Consider the following 20,423-nt stretch of genomic DNA (forward strand, 5'->3'; position numbering starts at 1 on the left):
CTTTAATATGATTTTCCTCGTTTAAAAATTCTAATAAAAAAATATGTGTTTTTTTTTTCTTTCTTTTTTTAGCTTTCCTCTAAACACCATCAATCTTCTCATCCTTGTGTCAAATGTATTAAAACTCACAATTCTTCATCGTCTACAGTCAATTTACAATCTGCCTCAACATCAAATGCCGCTGGCATAATAAGCCACAACACAGCATCACCATCATCTTCATCATCGTCCTCGTCGCCAGTATGCGCCTATGGTGAATGCAATGGCCATTATGTCAGCAGTAAATCACAATCGACTAAACCGACCTATCCCTGCTGTCAACAAGATAACAGCACAACAAACACCGCAACACCATCAACAACAGCCAACGCATTAGCACAACAACATCCAGGCGGTTCCTCTAACACTGCAAATGGTCACCACCATCATCATCATCACAATCATGGTTCGTCCTCGCATCATCATCACCATCACCACAGTCAAATGGTCGATGAACGTAAAGTGTGTCAGTGTCGCTATCGTGTACACTCGGAGACGGGCGAACGTGAACGTGACTATACCTGTCAAAAGTGTGCCGCTGAATTGGATAATATTAAAACTAAATCTAAATTAGATCAATTACGTTTGGTAATGCAACAGCGCAAACAAAAACGAGAGGCTCGCAAATTGAAGGGAGCCCCATATGGCGCTCGTGTAGTGGGCACTACAACCTCAGCAACAGCTACTGGTGTTGCAGATAATTCAGCCTCCTCATTGACTGCTTCGAATAGTACCATAAGCACCCCAATAAGTGTGGCCACCTCGGCTGCTACACCCAGTGAAGTTTCACCCAATCATTTGGTTGAAGAAGTTGATACAGCTGCTTAAACAATTTTTTTGAAGGAAGCAAAACAATCTAAACGAAATTGAATAACGAAAAATTTGAATTTGAAACTAATCGTAACAACAAGATTTTTATTTTAACTTTTGTTGAAACAAGTCAATTTAGTTATTTTTTTTTAAAGGAAAATTCTTATTTTTTGTTTTCTGTAACAATTCAGTTCAATTTCATTATTAATTGCAATCAAATTATTTTTTAATTTTATTTTTATGTAGCATTTATTAGTTTTTAGTAAACCACCACTCTTCTCTCACATTACCACCATTTATTAACACTAAAAAAATAAAAAAAACAACAAACAACTACTATTATTATTAAATATTATAAAACACTTTGAAATGCAAAATATTTTTTTTTAAGTTTTTAATTCTGCTTATTTTTTATTATTAACTTTAAAATAGTTAGTTTCGCTTTAGCAAGGACAATTTTATTATTGTTATTTGAATTGTTAATTGTATTAAGGTTTCTTTTTTCTCTTTATATTATAAATACTTACACTATTTTTGGGGGGAATATTTAAATAATTTTAATTGTTTATTCTTATATTTATAGAAAAATTGCTAATTTTATTAATTTACTTAAAACTAAATGAATTTTTTTCTTTTGTTGGCTTTAATATTTAAGCTTTTCTTAAAAACTACTTAAACAAATATATACCCTTAACTAACTACTTTTATATAAATTTAAAAAAAAATATCATTCAGTTTTAGAAAAAAACTAAAGGTAAAACTTTATTAAATTTACATTTTTTTCAATAGCTTTATAAAACATTTTTATTTAAATTTTGCTCTGCTGGCTGAGCTTTAAAACAACTTGAAAACATTTTGCCTTCCCTTCCAACTATCAAACACATTTTTTACTTTTTTTCTTGCTTATCAAACGTTTGTTGATTGCTTTTAGTAATTTATAAAAGTTAAGGTTTTACCTTTGTTTTTTTGTTTGGATTTACCCCCAACCCTTCCTTTTTTAGAACTTTGTTCTTTATTTTAATAATTTTTTTGTCTTATTTTTTATTATTATAATTATATTACTTTTAGTGAAAAAAATTTACTTGAAAATAAAAAAAAAAACTTTTTGCCTTTTGGTTTTATTGAAAACTACCTTCTTTAATTTTAAATTAAATAAAAATCACAACATTATTTTTTTAACTTAATTTAATTAGTTTTTATTAAATATTATATATATTTTTAATTTTTTTTATTATATCATTTTAATTTAAAATTTTTATGTGAAAAAGAAATAAATTTGTTTAATTGTATACAAAAAAAAGTTTTTTGTTTTTTTCTTTTAATTTTTAAAGTAATTTTTGATTTTCTTTATCACAGTAGCTCATAAATTTTAAATAAATTCTAAATTTTGATTATTTTATTTGTTATTCCAAAATTACTGGAAAGTAATGACAATTTTCTATTTAAATTACGTTTTGTTGCAAAATTCCTTTTAAATCTTAGTATTTATCTAAATTTCGTATCTTCATACCAGGATCATTAAATCGATGATAAAATATTAATGGATCATTTAGGAATGGCAACTTTTAAATTTTTTTCCCGACTACATTATTATTACATCAAAAGCTAAACAAAAAGAACAACAACAACGCTAAATGAAATAAAACACAAAATACACAAGGCATCGAAACCAACAGACATCTAAACATACATAACGAAAAACACAGAAAAACAAAAATAACAACGCAAACAAACAAAAAAATACACAGCTGAATAAAACCAAATACATCTACACACGCACATGTACATCTTTATCCAATTCACAGTGTTGTTGTTGCTTTTTTAACAAAGCATGAAAAAATATGAAATTTTTTGATGAAATTTTCAGAGGTTGTCTCGGATTTTTGCTCATATCTCCGTTATTTACCGACCGATTTTGCTGATTTTAAATAGCGATCTTCTCGAAAGCATGTCTAATAGAATTATTGAAGATTCGGATCTCGCCGATATCTGGGGTCCTCTAAAAACTGATTTCAACAGACGGACAGACGGACATGGCTTAATCGACTCCGCTAACTATAAGGATCCAGAATATATATATATATATATATATATACTTTATAGGGTGGGAAAATTATAAAAATTACAAACGGAATGACAAACTTATATATACCCTTCTCACGAAGGTGAAGGGTATAAAAAAAATATACTTTATTGTGATTCCTTTTAATCAAGCTAACAACCAGCGATGGAAATGATAACTTAACCACTTCAATTTATAAAAATTAACTGATATTCGATTGCTATCGATAATCGACCAATAAAATTTTCTTTTAATCGATTTAGTTTGTATAATTTTTATCCAATCGGGCATATTTTCTTGTTGTAACAGCTAAAACTACATATAAGGTAATCTAATTGGGTCTCACACATCAATGTCCTTAAAATTGTTCATAAATCCATTGGCCAAAGACAAATAGTGTTGGCTAAGCAGTTGAATATGTGGTGTGTATCGTGAGGACCTTGACCTTAGGCATGTTTCTATATACTGATCTTAGTTGTGCCAAAACTACTCTTGTTTTACGTGGCAAGTTTTCTGTGTTTGCTATGGGCGATGGGCCAAGTACCAATATTTAGGCGGTATCTTGCAACTTATGAATGTCGTTAAAAGCTGCTGGTCAGCTCATGGTCACAATTGCGTATGTTCTTCTCGTATATTAGAAGTTAGTTCTGATATGCATCCCGGGAGTATAAAACTGTGTGATGTTTAATTTGGAATAATTCCTCCGATATATTGGAACTTCATAATGACTTGTCATTACACAACAACCATGGGACGGCATGGTCGATGAGGAACCAGTTGACATTAAGCTTGTTGTAACATACCGGTTATAGTTGTACTAAAACTACCCACGTTTTACGCGACAAGTTTGTTTTCTGTGTTTGCGATTGGTCAAGTACAACATTCGGTTGGTAACCGGCAAAAGCGGAATTGATTTAGTCTCCATGAATGTCGTTTAAAGCTGCTAGTCAGCTCATGCTGAAATGGTCGTTCCTGACATGCATCGCGGAAGTATAAAACTGTGTGATGATTAAATTGGGATGACTCCTCCCATGAATAGAAACTATTTATTCAACATTTAGCCGAAGGTCTACACTACGCGTCTATGAGCGCTTGTGACGCTTAAAAAAGTAGATCTACTTTATGCATTCTATGCGTCAAAACATTCTACGCTGTTGTAACTTTTAGGGCGGGTATCTTACTCCTCAGTTAAACTAGGCTTAACTTGCTGTTAGATTAAACTCGGAGCACATTTAGGCGGATTTTAACCGATGATTGTGTTTTTCAGTTTTAGATTTAAGTTCAGTTAACTTTGTTAGTATTGCCAACTTTTCACTCAAAAACATAAACAATGAACAGCTGTTCTTTGCAAACAATACTTTTGTAAAATGGAAAATTTTGGAAAAATATTAAATAAACATTTAATTCAAAAATAAATAAAACAAAACAAATCAGAAAATTGCAATTTACTTAAAATATTAAGTTTTTGTTCTTCAGAAATCATTGTTTTATTGTTTTTGTTAATTATGTTTTCTCACTTATAACATGAGTTTAATTGGCCAATTACACTCAGTTAAACTAAGATAATAAGTAATATTACTGATAACTGAAAAACACGAAACATATATTAAACCCGGTTTAACCAAAGAATGAAGATTATCTCTATCAGTAAAACCAGCCCTTAGCATTCTACTTTTTTGACAGACACGTAGAATGCGACAAAGCGTAGAACTCGTGGTGTGGACCTCCAGCTGTACATTGTGTTCCTTGACGGAAAGGACCTTAGTTTTCTCATGCAAATGATATTATTGGGTAAATTCTAAGCAGAACCTTACAATCTTTAGTGCAATTCCCACGACAATTGTGTCTCCACTCTGGAACGGCCAGATTCTCAATCGGCCAATGTTTTTTTTTCAGGGAAGAACTTCCAATTACAGCCAAACAATACAACAAAAAAAACTTCATAATGGCTGCATATAATGATAACACAACAACTTTTTAGTTACTTATAAGATGTACTTACTGACTAAGAACTGACTAAGAAACGCGAGACCCCTAGATCGCATCCTTGCCGAAAACGAAACAAAAGAATTTACTGGACAGCGTTCATAATGGTAATTACTTATTTAAGTCCCTATTTGTAAGCGAGTTTGGTAGTTAGTTACTTTGAAAGAAGGAAGTATGTAACATCAGATCAGAAGAATTACAGCCATTGTCAAATAAGTGGTTAGATCATAAATACTTACCTAATAAAGAGTTAAGTAAGTTAGATTAGGTCGATAGGAGAATGTTGCTGCATCAATTCCAAAGAAATATGTACACCTAGATCACTAGTGGGCCAATACAGCGTTGAATTAAGTAAGTAGTTTTGGCTTGAGATGGACATATTTGAGGTTATATTTACATTATTGAATCGATTTTCAAAAATTAACTTTTTTTACAAATTTATTTTGTATAAAACTTATTTATAATTGGATTATTATTTTTTATTGTTAAAAACTTTTTATTTTTTAAAGTTTAATATTAAAATTTTATATATTTTTGTTGTTGTCTTTAATACGTTTAATTAATTTTTGTCTTTTTTTGCAGTTTAACTTTAAAAGTTGTTAATTATTAAAAATTCAAACTTAAACAATAATTTTTTTTCAATGTTGTTATATGAGTAGTACAAAAACAAAAGAAACATAATATTAAACTTATTAAAAATACAAAATTACATACATACTATAACTTACAATATTTTTGGAAAACTTTTGAAAGAACTTAAAAAAATTAATTTAAATTTAAACAAAATTGTGCCAATTTTTCAATTTTATGTGTTTTTTTGGTTTCAAATTATTATTCAAATCATTAATTATTAAATAATTTTTTATATTATTTATATAAACAATATTTAGTATAAAAATACATACATACAATTTACATATACAATAACAACAAAATTATAATAATTATAATATGTGCAATTTTTTTTTTTTACTTAATTAAGCTAAAAACAATTTATTTAGGATTTAGTTAAAGTAAAATATAAAAAATATATATAATAATTTATATAAAAAATATTTGTAGTAAAACATATAATTATAAAAAATATATATATTAAATACTAATAAAATATTCTAAATAATATTTATACAAATATAAATATAGTTTTTAAGTATAATTTATAAATTTACACCATTATAATACAAATACTTAAAATGTTTATAGTTTTTGAGAATTTCTTATTTAAGAAAATGTTTATTTTAACTGTTGAGTTAATGCAAAATTTTACTTAAAAAAAAAAACTAAAGATATATGAAAATATTCAGAAAATTAGTATAAAATTGGCCTGTTTACTGTTTTTGTTTAACGAAATGGATTTTGTTTGGAATTGGATTAAAATGCAAGATAGTTTTATGATTATGAGAATTGTAAATGGAAGATTGTGCTTTGTTCGATTAAATAATGGTGGTAAAAATATTTGAAATTCTTTAAGAAAGTTTAAGGTTAGGTATGATTAGGCATATTCAAACTTATAAAATGTGTTATGCGACTTCTAAGAACCGCTTTTAAAATGCTACACTTTTAAATTATAACTTTAATATTACTTTGTCATATTACACTTTCGGGATTAAGATCAAATATGGGACCGTTTATCGTAAAATTTGGATGGATTAGTTATGCTGAATGAGTAACGCGATGATACTTATGGGTATAAGGCAATTTCTTAAAAAGAAGTTTGTATCATGGCTAGGTGAAAATAAGGGCTAAAAATCGTTAGTATTATTTAGTTATTTTAAACTTAGTAGTGCCTATATTCAACGTATTCATGAGCTGGTATGGGGACTATGTAAAACAACAGAATTGCACTAACTTTTAATAACATTTCTTAAAAAGACGGTCTATATCTTGTGCAAAAGGTTTACAGCCAGTCGGAGGAACATGTCTAAATCGACTCATTCGTCTCAGAAAGTTCTTCCAAGTCTATCGGTATACTTCAAAATGTACCTAAAGTGTAGGGCCAATATTTTTGTGCATTACAAACATCTGCACAAAAGCATTATATCCTCCCCACTATGGTAGTGTTGAGTACACACAAATAGTGTTTTTGATTACTAAGGGTGAGTTTCTTACTACACACTTAAACTAGGCTAAACTTGCTGTTAGATTAAACAAATTTAGGCAGACTTTAAACGATGATTGTGTTTTTCAGTTATGGATTTAAGATCAGTTAACTTTGTTAGTATTGCCAACTTTGCAGTCAAAAACAAAAACAATGAACAGCTTGCAAATATTACTTTTGTAAAATTTTAGAAAAAAATATAAATATAAAATATTAAATTTTTCTTCTTACGGATCCATTATTTGATTGTCTTTGATGATTGTGTTTTCTCAATTATAACTTAGGTTTAATTGGCACTCAGTTAAACTTATATAATAAGTAACCTTACTGATAACTGAAAAACACGAAACATAGATTAAACTAGATTTTAACTATCAATGTAGATTATCTTTATCGGAAAAACTCGGCCTAAGTTAGTTAATTTTGTTTACTAGTTTAAGCGCCAAATGGAGGTGATTTAAAGTGAAGCAAGAAATGCAAAAGTCTAAACAGCTGAAGTTCTACTTCTTACTTAGTACAAATTCTGGAGACTCTGTTTTGGAATCTAAAAATTTAAATGGCGCTGCATATAGCGAGCATAGTGCCAGGGTAACAATCCAAGAAGCCTTGTCCAAGAAATACCAAAACGACCTACATATAGGAAGCTTTTATACAGAAAGCTTAGACTTAGCTAATGAGTTTTATGGTCTCTATCAAAATTCAATGAGTTTTCTATGGTTCCCTACCATATACCAAAGTAAAAGTTGGGTTATAAATCCTAATGCAAATGGTTAATATGTAAAACTCGAAAAGTTGTAACACGGCACCGTTATCCGAAGCCACACACGAAGCCAGATTCTGATTACCCTTAAGAGAGAATGGTAATGACACACGACGATCTTTGTTTACCCAGAGCTGAATTACGAATGTTATGATAACTTCAAAATACAAAATGTTTGTTTTAAATTTAAGTTTTTGTTAATTTCCATATTATACTTCTTCTTTTTTATAAAACATACAAACCCAACAGTTTTCTATTATTTTGTATGGCAACACTGCAAAGTTTAATCTTGTAGTCAGAAACATCAAAGGGGTTTAACATCAGTTTAAATTCATTTTAGCTTAACTAATCTGATTGTGACAATTATGTCCCAAAAGCTTTCCTTAAACAAAAAGCTTGTCTGTATTGCAAGTTTTAATAAATTCCCAGTAAAAATTTAAAAAGTAATTTAAAGTATAAGTCCATATTTTAACACGGTGATGACATTGAAGGCAAATACGTTCGCGTACAGATGGGCAAATAATAAGTTAGCATTATTTTTACGATTAATTCAGATTACTTCTAACAAAAACCTGCAAAATCAACAACCGATTTTACAAGTCCTAATCCGTTTGATGTGGAATTACACAGAGCGAAAAAAACGGTACAAAAGAAGCGAAATTGATACCATCCATGGACAAAAGTAATCCTATATCACGTGCATTTGATTAATACCTAGTTGTGGATTTGACAACAATTGTTATCATTGTTACAGCATATCCAAGGTAACTCTTGAATTATCACAAATTGATGATCATCTGGTAATAGAATCTTATGAACCCCTTAGGTTAGGTATAGATCTATGAAATGGAACATTAGTTGGATTTTCGGTTTAATTCATGCGTTTTCGATTTTTAATCACGCAACATTCTTTCTGGTTAGAATTAACAAAATTTGAGTGAACTTTTTAAAAAACTTTCGGCGATAAACTGGTCTTAATAATTTCATTGAGCCCAGAAATTAAAGTTTACGATTTAACAAATTTTCTCTATAACATCATTATTTAATCACATGATATGTCGGAAATATAGATTGGAATTTGTTTGGATATTTCATATCGTTAAAATATGAATTTCAAAACAAAGTACAAAATTTTACAAAAAAAAAAAAAAAACTAACACAAAATTACTTTAATTAGACAAAATTTTTCATTAGTATTTACAAAAAATAATAAAATAAAAACTTACAATAATTAAATAACTAAATTTTTTAAGTTATTAAATAGTAAATAAAAATTACACAAAAAAAATATTTTTAAAATAAAAAATGTAGAAAAAACAAAAAATATGATAAAATCTTAATAATATAACAATTATAAATTAATATTTAAATAATTAGAAAAAAATATTAATTTCATTCTTTTGATAAAATCAATATCTAATGAAGATTAAGTAAAATAAACAAATATTTGTGTAAAATTTTTATGAATGAAAAAAAATATAAACAAAAATATGTATAAAAATATAAAATAAATAATTAAAATTATGATAAACAATTTCGTAAACAATAGATCCTTTCGTTGATTTCAGAAAATGTAAAATTTGAAATATTTTGCTTTATTTGTTTAAAAAATAAAAATCACAAAAGAAAAACAATTGCAAAAATTTTAACAAAATTATCATTTAAATAGAAATGTTTTTCTTTTTATATAAAACTAATAAATTAAAGCAAAAAAATAAATACCAGTTAATTAAAAAGGATAATTCATACCCCCTTTTTTGACATTGTATAAAACTGTCATTTTCCTGCTGTCATATAACTCATAAAATAATTTTCTTTTGTAAATAAAAACATAAAAACGAAATAAATATTGAATCAATATGTAATTTAAGTAACAACAAAATTAATCTTATAACAAAAAAACAATATAAAACAACTTAGCAAAATATACATATTTATTATAACATAAAACTTATATAAATATTTAAATATAATTAAAGAAATATTGTCAAATTTTCTTAAACAAAATACGATTAAAAAGAAAACAGAATAAAATCTCTAAACTTAACAACAAACTTTAAATAGTAAAAAATAATTACTAAACATCTCACTAATTACATTTTCTATTTTTTTTTGTCGATGAGTCACACAGACAGACAGTCTATTAATTACTTTAAAAAGAAAATTTTGACAACTTTAAATGTCATTATTTGGTATAAGCAGAAATGTAAATGTCATGATGAGCATGTTTTATGCAACATTAAACTTTGTAAAGTATTAATAATGGTCAATAAAACAAAAAATATAAACAATTAATTACATAAAATAAAAACTTTATGAAATAAGGAAATTTCTCTAATTATTTCGATAAATTTGGTAGTAAGTAGTAAAATTCTAAAAAGTTTTCAATTAGAGACAGTTTATTTGCTTTTGTGTATCCTTAGGTTCTGAAATATACACATGTATGTGTAACTGAACTAGAATTGAACTATAACTAAAGCAAATTTAGATCTGAAACAGATGTCAATTAGAACTGAATTAGAATTGAACTGTAACTGAAATGGACCGAACTAGAACTGAACTAGAACAGAGCTAGAACTAAACTATAACTGAACTTGAACTTAACTGAAACTGAACTAGAACTGATGTAGAAATGAACTGAACTAGAATAAACTAGAACTGAACTAAAACTAAATTAGAACTGAATTAGAACTGAACTAGGACTGAACTAGAACTGAATTAGAAATGAGCAAGAACTGAGCTAGAACTGGCTTAGAACTGAACTAAAACAAAACTAGAACTGAAGTTGAGCTGAACTAGAACTGAACTAAAACTGAATTAGAACTAAACTAGAACTGAATTAGAAATGAACTAGAACTGAGCTAGAACTGGATTAGAACTGAACTAAAACAAAACTAGAACTGAAGTTGAGCTAAACTAGAACTGAACTAGAACTGAACTAGAACTGAACTAGAACTGAACTAGAACTGAACTAGAACTGAACTAGAACTGAACTAGAACTGAACTAGAACTGAACTAGAACTGAACTAGAACTGAACTAGAACTGAACTAGAACTGAACTAGAACTGAACTAGAACTGAACTAGAACTGAACTAGAACTGAACTAGAACTGAACTAGAACTGAATTAGAACTGGATTAGAATTGAACTAAATCAAAACTAGAACTGAAGTAGATCTGAACTAGAACTGAACTGAACTAAAACTGAACTGATCTAGACATAAACTATAACTGAACTAGAACTGGATTAAAACTGAACTTAAACAAAACTGGAACTGAACTAGAACTGAACTACACTAAACTAGATATGAAGTAGAACTAAACTAGAACTGAACTAGAACTGAACTAGAACTGAACTGGAACTGAACTGGAACTGAACTAGAACTGATCTAGATATAAACTAGAACTGAACAGGAACTGAGCTAGACCTGGATTAGAACTGAACTAAAACAAAACTGGAACTGAACTAGATCTGAATTAGAACTGAACTAGAACTGAACTACACTAAACTAGAGCTGAACTACACTAAACTAAAACTGAACTTAACTAAACTAGAACAGAATTAGAACTGAACAAGAACTGATTTAGAACTGAAATGTACTAAAACTAAACAAGTAGTAAAGTATAGTCGTGTATGGCCGACCATATAATACCCTACACCATGAGTATATTTTTAAAATTTTTACTTTTTATAAAGAAACCTTTATGTTGAATATTATTCCAAAATATTTAAGCAATTTATTGATAAAAAATAAAATTTCTAAATAAGGCTTTATATAGGTCAAATATGGGCCGATCCTCGGGAAATTTGGGAAAAGGATATATTTTTAAATAACATTTAGTTTTGTTGAGTTTCATTGCGATACAAATGGTTACAAGTCAATTTTAGACGTTTAAGACATTTTTTGAAGGGGGGTTTGTATGGGGGCTAGGGTCAAATAAGGGCCGATCCTTACGAAAATCTGAAGTGTCATTTATACTTATATAAAACTTATTTGTGCCAATTTAGAGAGATAATAGAATATTTAACGTAATTATGGCATAAAAAGTTCAAATGGGGAGGTACGGTTGTATGGGGGCTAGGTGAAATAATGGACCGATTTCAACCATTTTCAATAGGCTTCGTCCCTGTACCAAAAAAAAAACATGCTTGGTCCAAATTTCATCAAATTATATTGAAAATTGCGGCCTGTACCTTGCGCACAAAGTTTACATGGACAGCCAGCCGGACGGACGGACATGTCTTAATCGACTCAAAAAATGATTCTGAATCGATCGGTATACTTTAAGGTGGGTATTGGACCAATATTTTTGTATGTTACAAACATATAATACCCTCCCCACTATAGTGGTGTAGGGTATAACTATAACTGAACTATAACTGATCTGCAACTGAAATAGAACTAAAACAGAACAGAATTAGAATAGAAGTGAAACACAACTAGAACATTAGAGAGAAACTAGAACAGAACTAGATCTTAACTATGTTCGAAACGGAGTCTTTTGTACACTACATGACTGGAAAAAAACAGAACTAGAATACAACTAGAATAGTCTTGTTTAGAACTAGAATAGAAATAGAACATAAACTAACAGAATAGAAATATAACAGAACTAGAACTGAACTAAAACTGAATTTGAACTGAACTATTTAGAGTTGAAGTATAACAAAACTAAAATAAAATAAAACTAGAACTACCTTATACTAAGCAAGACATAATCTGAGAGCAAACTAGAACAGAAAATGATCCGAACTAAAGCCTGAAATAAAACTGAACTAAATCATAAATAGAACTGAACTTTAGCTAAACAAGCTAGAACTGAATTTGAACAGAACTGTACTGATAAAAAACACAAACTTAATTTTTAAAAATTGGACTTTATTTTATATTTATATTTTAGTAGACATTACTTTGTATATAAATATGATGATATACACATATATACACACATTACAATACAACTAGATTTTAAAGTAAATATATTTCATTATTTATAATTTGTATTAAATTAAGAAACAAAACATAATTTCATAATTTATTGTTCGTTTTCTTTAAAATTTACATACATTTTATATTTATAACTTGTTGAGAATAAAATAATAATAATAATTTCAATTTTGCAAGCAAATTTTAGATTTGTAAAAAAAAATGTCAATTCACACTTTGACTGTGTGTGTATGTACTATATATAGTAATATGAAAAGGATTAGACTAAATTTTTTTTATAATATTTAATAGCAAATTTACTTCATTTCTAAAATACAACCAGCACCAATTATACAAGATTGCAAATGTAAATATAATAAAGCTATTTAATAGTAAAACAAAATAGGTTTTCTTTTTTATTCATTGAGGAAGAAAAAGTTGCAGAATTGTTGTTTTAACTAAGAAAAGGTAATCGTTAAGGAAGGAACTACCATTGGAATAGGTATGGATGTACATTTTTAGTTAAGGCTGGGTGAGTTAAAGAAACTCTAAAAGAAATAAAATAATTTAATTATTTTTATTTCCCACTTTACGTTTGTATACCCAAAACTGGTTGTTTTTTTTTTTGTTTGTTTTTAATAATAATCTACTAACTTAGGAAAGTCTATATATGTTAAAATCCAAATCAAATATTAACAATTCGTTTTACAATATTTAATTCAAAGTAAAAATTCTTTTATAGAATAAAGCTATAAAAATTATAATAAAAAAATGGAAATTTGTTATAAACTATTATTTTTGGAATAAAAATAATATATTGGCCACTATATGATAGTCATATATGTTGTTGTCGTTGATATGAAATAGCAACAACATTTTTATATTAGCGATGTTCTCCTTTAACCTGATACATCAAACACTTTCAAACATCAACATCATTTACAAACATAAATGACATCAATCAGGTGGTGTTTTTGGGATTACTTTCATAAAATGATTATTATTACTGTGGTTGTTGTTGTTGTTGTTGTTCGCCGTCTTAACTATATTGTGCTTATGAACCGAATTGTTCCTTATCCTGATCGATACGACCGAATTCGTAATGGCCACGACCATCAAATTGCAAAAAGTAGTCATGATGAACCCACAATGATTTACGATGTGATACGGTGAATAATGTAATGCCAGCCTCACGACAATAACTGTACATTTTACCCTCGACATCGACTGACACAGCACTGGTGCACTCATCCAAAATGGCAAACTGGGGACTGTGATAGAAGAGACGAGCCATGGCAATACGTTGTTTCTCACCGCCCGACAACACATCAATCCAATCCTCAATGGCATCCAGACCATTTTCGCGCTGTTCCAGATAGGTTAGTTGTACGATGTCCAAGTATTGCATAAGATCTTCATCGGTTTTGCCATTGCGACGCATATCATCACGGGTATGAGGATAAATAATCTAAAGCAAGTTGAAAATTTTAAATATAAATATTATTTTTAAAATTTAAATATTAAACCAACCTGATCCCTTAATGAACCCAATGTCATGTAAGGTCTTTGAGGAATATAGAATAGTTTGCCTCTTTGTGGTTTAGTTACTTTACCACCCCATGTTGGCCACAATTCACCCAAAATACGGAATAAACTAGATTTACCACAGCCATTTGGACCACAGACTAATACATTCGTGCCAGACCTTAAATAATAAACATTAATTAATTTTATTCCTTAAATATTTTCCAAAAATACTCACTTTACTTCAAAGGTCAAATCTTTGACTAAAACATCACCATTTGGTGTTACTAATGGTACATTTTCGAATTTAATTATATTATCGACAAACACCATTTCACCTTTGCCGGGTCCCATATCATGTTTATTATTGACATTATTGACCATGGTGCGTTCGTAGGTGCCCTTATTGAGATCATTCAATACCTTAATTAATTCGGTCATGCGAGCAGTAAAACCTGTGGAAAAATTTTAAGAAAATGTTGTTTAACATAAACTATTTTGTTAATATGATTAGGAATATATCACTTACCAGCTAAACGTGTCATTTCACGACCAGCTAACACCAAACGACCAATAGCCTCTGCCAGTTTAATTAACATTCTACCATAGGTATAGTAAGCCTAAATGGAAAAAAATAATTAAAATTACTACCTAAACCGAACAAGAACTGGAGTAGAACTAGAATAGAACTTAAACAAAACTGGAACATAACTTGTAATGAACTAGAACAGAACTTCAACAGAACTAAAAGAGAACCAAAACAGATCTAGAACTAAAATGAACTAGAACTGAACTAGAACTGAACTAGAACTGAACTAGAACTGAACTAGAACTGAACTAGAACTGAACTAGAACTGAACTAGAACTGAACTAGAACTGAACTAGAACTGAACTAGAACTGAACTAGAACTGAACTAGAACTGAACTAGAACTGAACTAGAACTGAACTAGAACTCTACTGGAATTGAACTGGAACTGAACCTAAACTGAACTGGAACTGAACTAGAACAGAAATAAAGCATAACCATAACATAACTTCATCATTAAATTTAAAACAAGCGTTACCTGTAAACGTTGACCCTGATTTTCGCCCGATAACAAAGGATGGTTAGGTGTAAAGAATGGAATTGATACAGCATAGAAACCAACAACAGAAGCAAAATCTAAATAAACCAAAAATTTCATACAAAATTAGAAATGGTACCATTTACTAAATGCAACTTAAACAATTCTACTTACATTTGCCCACAATATTATCCACAATACCCATGCCCACACGGAATTCCAAAAATTTACGCAAATGTGAACGCAACTTAGAATAACTGGCCAATAAGGTCAATTTTTCACGAGAATTACCCTGATAGAACGCCACTTCTTCGGAATTCGTAATTAAACGGCTGTTAACATAACGGAATTCTCCTTCTAATTTTTGTTCCTCAACGGTCAAACGACCAGTAGGGCGACGCATGTGTGTAAGTAAAACACCAGCAAACAAAAGATAAACCATCAATATGGAAGGTGTCTAAAAAGTACATAAAGAAACAATATTGTAATTTGACTAAATAGTTTTAGGTTTGAAATATCCTACCTTGCCACCCAAATTAACAGTTAAACGATAGACATAAATGAATATATCCAATATAGGTTTACTGATGTTCGAGTATAAATCTGTAGCACTTTCACAGAATTTATCAATATCAGTTGTTAACAATTGATCAGCATTGGCTATTCTATTATCTAAATTGGACATTTTATAGTAAGTGTAACCACTAAAATTAAAATAAGAAAGTCAGTCTTTTATTAGTATTTATATATCAAATTGCTTTCGAACAACTTACGTCAGGTACTGATTGTATAAATGATGTGTTAAGTTGGTTCTAAATCTTAATTTTAATTCACCCAAACTCCATTTCAAAATGTTGGTTACCACTGAAATCTAAAAGGGAAAAATCAAAATTGTCATTGAATTGTTTTTATTAGAAAATTAATTATTTTCTAACTTACCATTGGTAAAGCAGCTAAGTATTTCATTAAAGCCGTTCTAAAGCCGGCTTTATTCATGTGTATAATTGTACTTTCAACAACGGTGGCATTTTGTATCATCCAAATATCACTGACGGAACGACCAATAAGTGAAGCTGCCACTAAAAATAGCAAACCACTTTCAACACTCCAAAAGCCAGGGATTAAAATTGCTGAAATTAAAAAAAAATTGTTATTAATAAAAGCATGTGTGTGTTATTTTTTAATTTAAAGCATATTTTTAGGCTTTAGATATTAATGGATGTCAGGTATGGGATGTTGTAGTTAATGTTTATTTTAATCAAACTAAAATTGACGTCATTTGATAACAAGTGATAAATTCATTTCGCTCCAGAGTGAGACGTGTATCGCCCGAAGTTTTTCCAAAGAATATAACTATTGATCACAGTCAAACAATTACAACAAAACCAACTTCTAGATTGAATTAGCATTTGGAGCTATAGAGGAGGAAACTAAATTAGATAGTGATATGCGTCTGTCCTAAAGGTTTTTTTAACACTTTAAATACTGAAAGCTATGACATTCTACTTAAGATATAAGAATGGTAAGTCAGGGTTTATCAATTAAGAAACTTTGCGAGCAATAGTACCGTCACCTAAACGGAACATATATAAACAACCTAATGAATGTCAAAGTGGTTTACGTGAACGTGTTTAATCAAATACTGGACCTATCGATTCTCTGATCATTGTTGTCCCGTTCTATAGCTTCCGAGAAAGCAAAGAACATCACTTCCGGTTACAATCACGTAGGATCAATGACCTCTGTTGATGCGGCAATAGCACCTCCAGCCTTTAGATCGATACACTTATAAAGAACAACATCCCACACACTCATTCTAGGTATACAGACTTGCAGAACACGTTGACATTAGACAACAGCACCGAACTTATTACGAAATATAGACTTAACCGTGCATCACTCTTTTAACCGCAACTCACTCTTCCCGCGAATTTGGCTTTAAACCAAAGACACTTTGTGAATCCCGATAGATCCTCAACCAAATAATTCACTCGTAGTACCAGATTATGGCGTTCTCTGTTTCAACCACATGTCAAATTATTTCAAGGACTGTCTAAGGAGTGAAGTGACATTGCTCTACTCTCGGCAGACTAGAGGTACTAGTAGCACCTCTTTTCTCTGGGATTGCAATAACATCAAGGTGGGGTCTTTCATCATAATAACATGCCCCCGTGGGGTTTATCAACCGGAAGTTCACTCCTAATGAAAAAGCTTACAACAAGAGTGAAACATATAGAACAACAATAAGAAGGAATGGTTCACAATCCATCTGAGAAGATGTCAATCGATAAGAGTTAAAGAACTTACAACCCGTAGCGTAAAACAGTAAGTTTTACAGCTTTTTCACACCTTACTCAGCACCTGCACAAAGACTTGAGGGCAATGTTTACATCGATTGGCCGTCATTAGTTGTTGATTCAATGTGTTTACCATCTAACTGATTCGCAGGTGAAATAAATTAAAACTAGCAAAAAATTTTGATTTTAAAACTCTGAGCAACATCTAGGCGAGTAAAGCAAGTTTATCCTAGTAAAGGAACATAGAATGAGACTAGAGGATTCAAAATAAAGAAATTTAGCCGAAGCTTGTCAGAGAGAACTAGGATTTGACTAGAGGTGTCGTCCTATAGACTACAAACTACAGCTTCCACCCACAGAGGTACAATTCTAAGGAAAATGTATAAGTGCAATTGAAAAACATTGTTTCGGAAATGGTGTACAGCTAAAACACAGCAAGTAATTAAAATTTATTTAAGTTTTCTATTGTCAATTGTCTTGCTCTATTTTGTAACAAAAACCAAAATATAAATTAAAAAATTTTAAATTTATTTCATTGGCAATACAAAATTCTCGCAAAAAGTATTCAAACCGACAACAATAATGGCATCTTCATGTGCTGTTGCCATAGCAGCCTTTTTCCAAATTGTACTACGTATTTCATTTTTCATTGAACAGACCAGTGACAGATGTTCGTCAGCACCCACTTTGGCAAGTTGGATATTTTTAATTGCCTTTTTAGACATACTTCTGGATATAAGTATCTACCCTATACGTTATATGCATTTACCTTATATCTGTCAAATTGTGGCCGAAACTATAATAACGGTATTTCTAACAGAATTTGGTTTATTAATGGTATGGTGTACCATAGAGAAAATTTGCTGTAAATTAAGTAATTCACTGTTGCTGTTTATTGGTATGACACCACGTTTTTACTATGACTGGGAGAGTTATATATTGGGTTTCGTTACTATTACAACAAGTTTGGCTATACTTTTGTTTGTCGGTCAAGCCACCGATCATGTTCATTTTATGCGTAAAAGATCTATGCGCTTGTGTCGTAAGATTAATTCGTATGTAGTGGAAACTTGGTCAAAGTTACGTTCATTATTGATGGTGGCAAATAAATGTGGTAATGCAAAGCATTCGATAGAAGCTGAATGTTTTAACATGGATTCTGAGGTAATATATCCAGTAAGACGCAATAACAATAGACGTAATCGTAGCAAAAGTCGTGCAGGTCGTAGTCGTAGCCGTAATAGAAGATGAGTTTAAATGAAAATATTATTTAAAATGTAAAATAAATCGGTGATAAAATTTATTTATATATAAGTCTTATTACTTACGCAATAATTTCTTTAATTGTTTGAAGAAAACAGCATTGACATGGGCTTTTGGTGATTTCCTATCCTTTTTCTCGGCTATTGTGTATTGGATTTTTTCTTCATAGCCAGGTTTTCTGAAAAAAAAGAAGGATAATTATTAAATAATGCCAAGTCAGATTCCAAGAGTACTTAAAATATGTTTTGATCATAAAAAAGAATCGTTTATATCTTAATGAATGACATATTTCATTTAGGAACTTAATCGTAATAAATATAACAGAATTTAAAAAGTTTGAGATTTTTATCGCTTTAATTGTCATAAGATGGAGAACATAAATAATAATTCTTACTTTAATAATATAGTGAAGTTCTTTAGACATGTTATTATGCACTACGTCAACCAAGGCTCTGGGGACGAATGTTGGCGTGATTTACGTGAACATCTACCTTGACGGACTTATTTCACTGTGGTCTTTTTCATTCACTGGGTAGACTTCAACAACGATCCACCATCGCCCCTGGATCCTTCAATGAAGAAGTCAGGTGGCAATTTTTGTACATGGATTGGGCCGGTCCATGTACATGTACTTTGCTGAGGTACTCGAGCTATCTAATCTCTGACCATTGTTACCCGAGATGTAAAACATCACTTCCGTTTACAACCACGCAGATGGGATGGCATCTGTTGATTCGGCATCAGCACCTAGAGACGTAACCGGTGGACCGAAGTACTCCATTAAATAAGCCGAAGACTTTGTTTGGACACACTGTGGTAATTCTCATATAAACAGAGTATACTCTGAACATATCTGGACAAGGAACGAAAATTCAATGGTATCATTTGTATATGATACCTTTCATCCATCATCATACAACCCAGCACACATCTTATTTATGCGACACATTCATGAAAGAAAAACATACGACACATTCATTATAGGTAGACGGGTGGGGTGAGGCCCGCCGTACCTCACATTCATCCCGTACCATATACAATTAATACGAACTCATTTCCAACGCTTAGTCCCACAGTCACTCCTCTGTGGAGTATTTGTTGTTTCGGCAACAACAACTGGCCACTCGTAGTACAAGATTATGCGGTACTCTGGTTCGACATCTTTTCATTCTATGAAGGACTAAGCCAGACAGTAGACTGTAACCAATTTTTTAGTTCCCTCCAGACTAGAGGTATTGGAAGACCCATCTATTCCCCGGGATTGCAAAAACACCAAACTGGAGCCTTCACCAAGGTAACACGCCCCCGGGGGAGGCTCTGGGGACGATGCAGGATAACATATGGAGAGGATTTTTTAACCTAACGGCTCCTTTATTTAGGTGAATTAAATAATGTCGGTTAAAGGACACGCCATCAATATATATTGAAAGCCATTTACATTGAACATATGGTATACCAGAGACAAAATTTTTTTTGTGTTACTGATCCCTAATATAATATTCCTCTAGGAATCCATTACCACAAGGATGTCTATAAACTGGGATACAAAACGTGTCTAAGAACCTACACTGAAAAACCAGAAATCGAACAGTA

At 30.4% G+C, this 20,423-nt stretch overlaps 3 protein-coding genes across 3 annotated transcripts in view; 2 read left to right on the plus strand and 1 right to left on the minus strand.

The window, feature by feature from the left end:
• Window positions 1-1,394, plus strand: part of LOC111679461 (midnolin homolog) — a 103,008-nt gene extending 101,614 nt beyond the window's left edge. Inside the window, exon 4 of the mRNA XM_046946596.1 lies at window positions 73-1,394. Coding sequence (XP_046802552.1) covers window positions 73-867 — 795 coding nt within the window. The 3' untranslated portion in view covers window positions 868-1,394. The remainder of the gene's footprint in view (window positions 1-72) is intronic.
• Window positions 1,395-12,787: 11,393 nt separating this feature from the next.
• LOC111679451 (ATP-binding cassette sub-family D member 3) overlaps window positions 12,788-20,423 on the minus strand; it is a 28,669-nt gene continuing 21,033 nt past the window's right edge. Inside the window, exons 2-11 of the mRNA XM_023441023.2 lie at window positions 18,896-19,008; window positions 16,210-16,400; window positions 16,044-16,141; window positions 15,794-15,974; window positions 15,445-15,727; window positions 15,271-15,368; window positions 14,735-14,825; window positions 14,444-14,660; window positions 14,212-14,386; window positions 12,788-14,149 (exon numbers count right to left, since the gene is read on the minus strand). Coding sequence (XP_023296791.1) covers window positions 13,736-14,149; window positions 14,212-14,386; window positions 14,444-14,660; window positions 14,735-14,825; window positions 15,271-15,368; window positions 15,445-15,727; window positions 15,794-15,974; window positions 16,044-16,141; window positions 16,210-16,400; window positions 18,896-19,008 — 1,861 coding nt within the window. The 3' untranslated portion in view covers window positions 12,788-13,735. The remainder of the gene's footprint in view (window positions 14,150-14,211; window positions 14,387-14,443; window positions 14,661-14,734; window positions 14,826-15,270; window positions 15,369-15,444; window positions 15,728-15,793; window positions 15,975-16,043; window positions 16,142-16,209; window positions 16,401-18,895; window positions 19,009-20,423) is intronic.
• On the plus strand, window positions 18,033-18,870 carry LOC111679452. Its single transcript, XM_023441024.2, has one exon. It carries the CDS (start codon window positions 18,150-18,152, stop codon window positions 18,816-18,818), a length of 669 nt encoding a protein of 222 aa, XP_023296792.2. The 5' UTR covers window positions 18,033-18,149; the 3' UTR covers window positions 18,819-18,870.

This window comes from Lucilia cuprina, chromosome 3 (genome assembly GCF_022045245.1).
Source record: "Lucilia cuprina isolate Lc7/37 chromosome 3, ASM2204524v1, whole genome shotgun sequence".
NCBI classification, from domain to species: domain Eukaryota; kingdom Metazoa; phylum Arthropoda; class Insecta; order Diptera; family Calliphoridae; genus Lucilia; species Lucilia cuprina.

Excerpts from the sequence above, each read along its gene's own strand:
- LOC111679452 (XM_023441024.2), top strand. The coding sequence starts at position 18,150 with ATGGCATCTTCATGTGCTGTTGCCATAGCAGCCTTTTTCCAAATTGTA.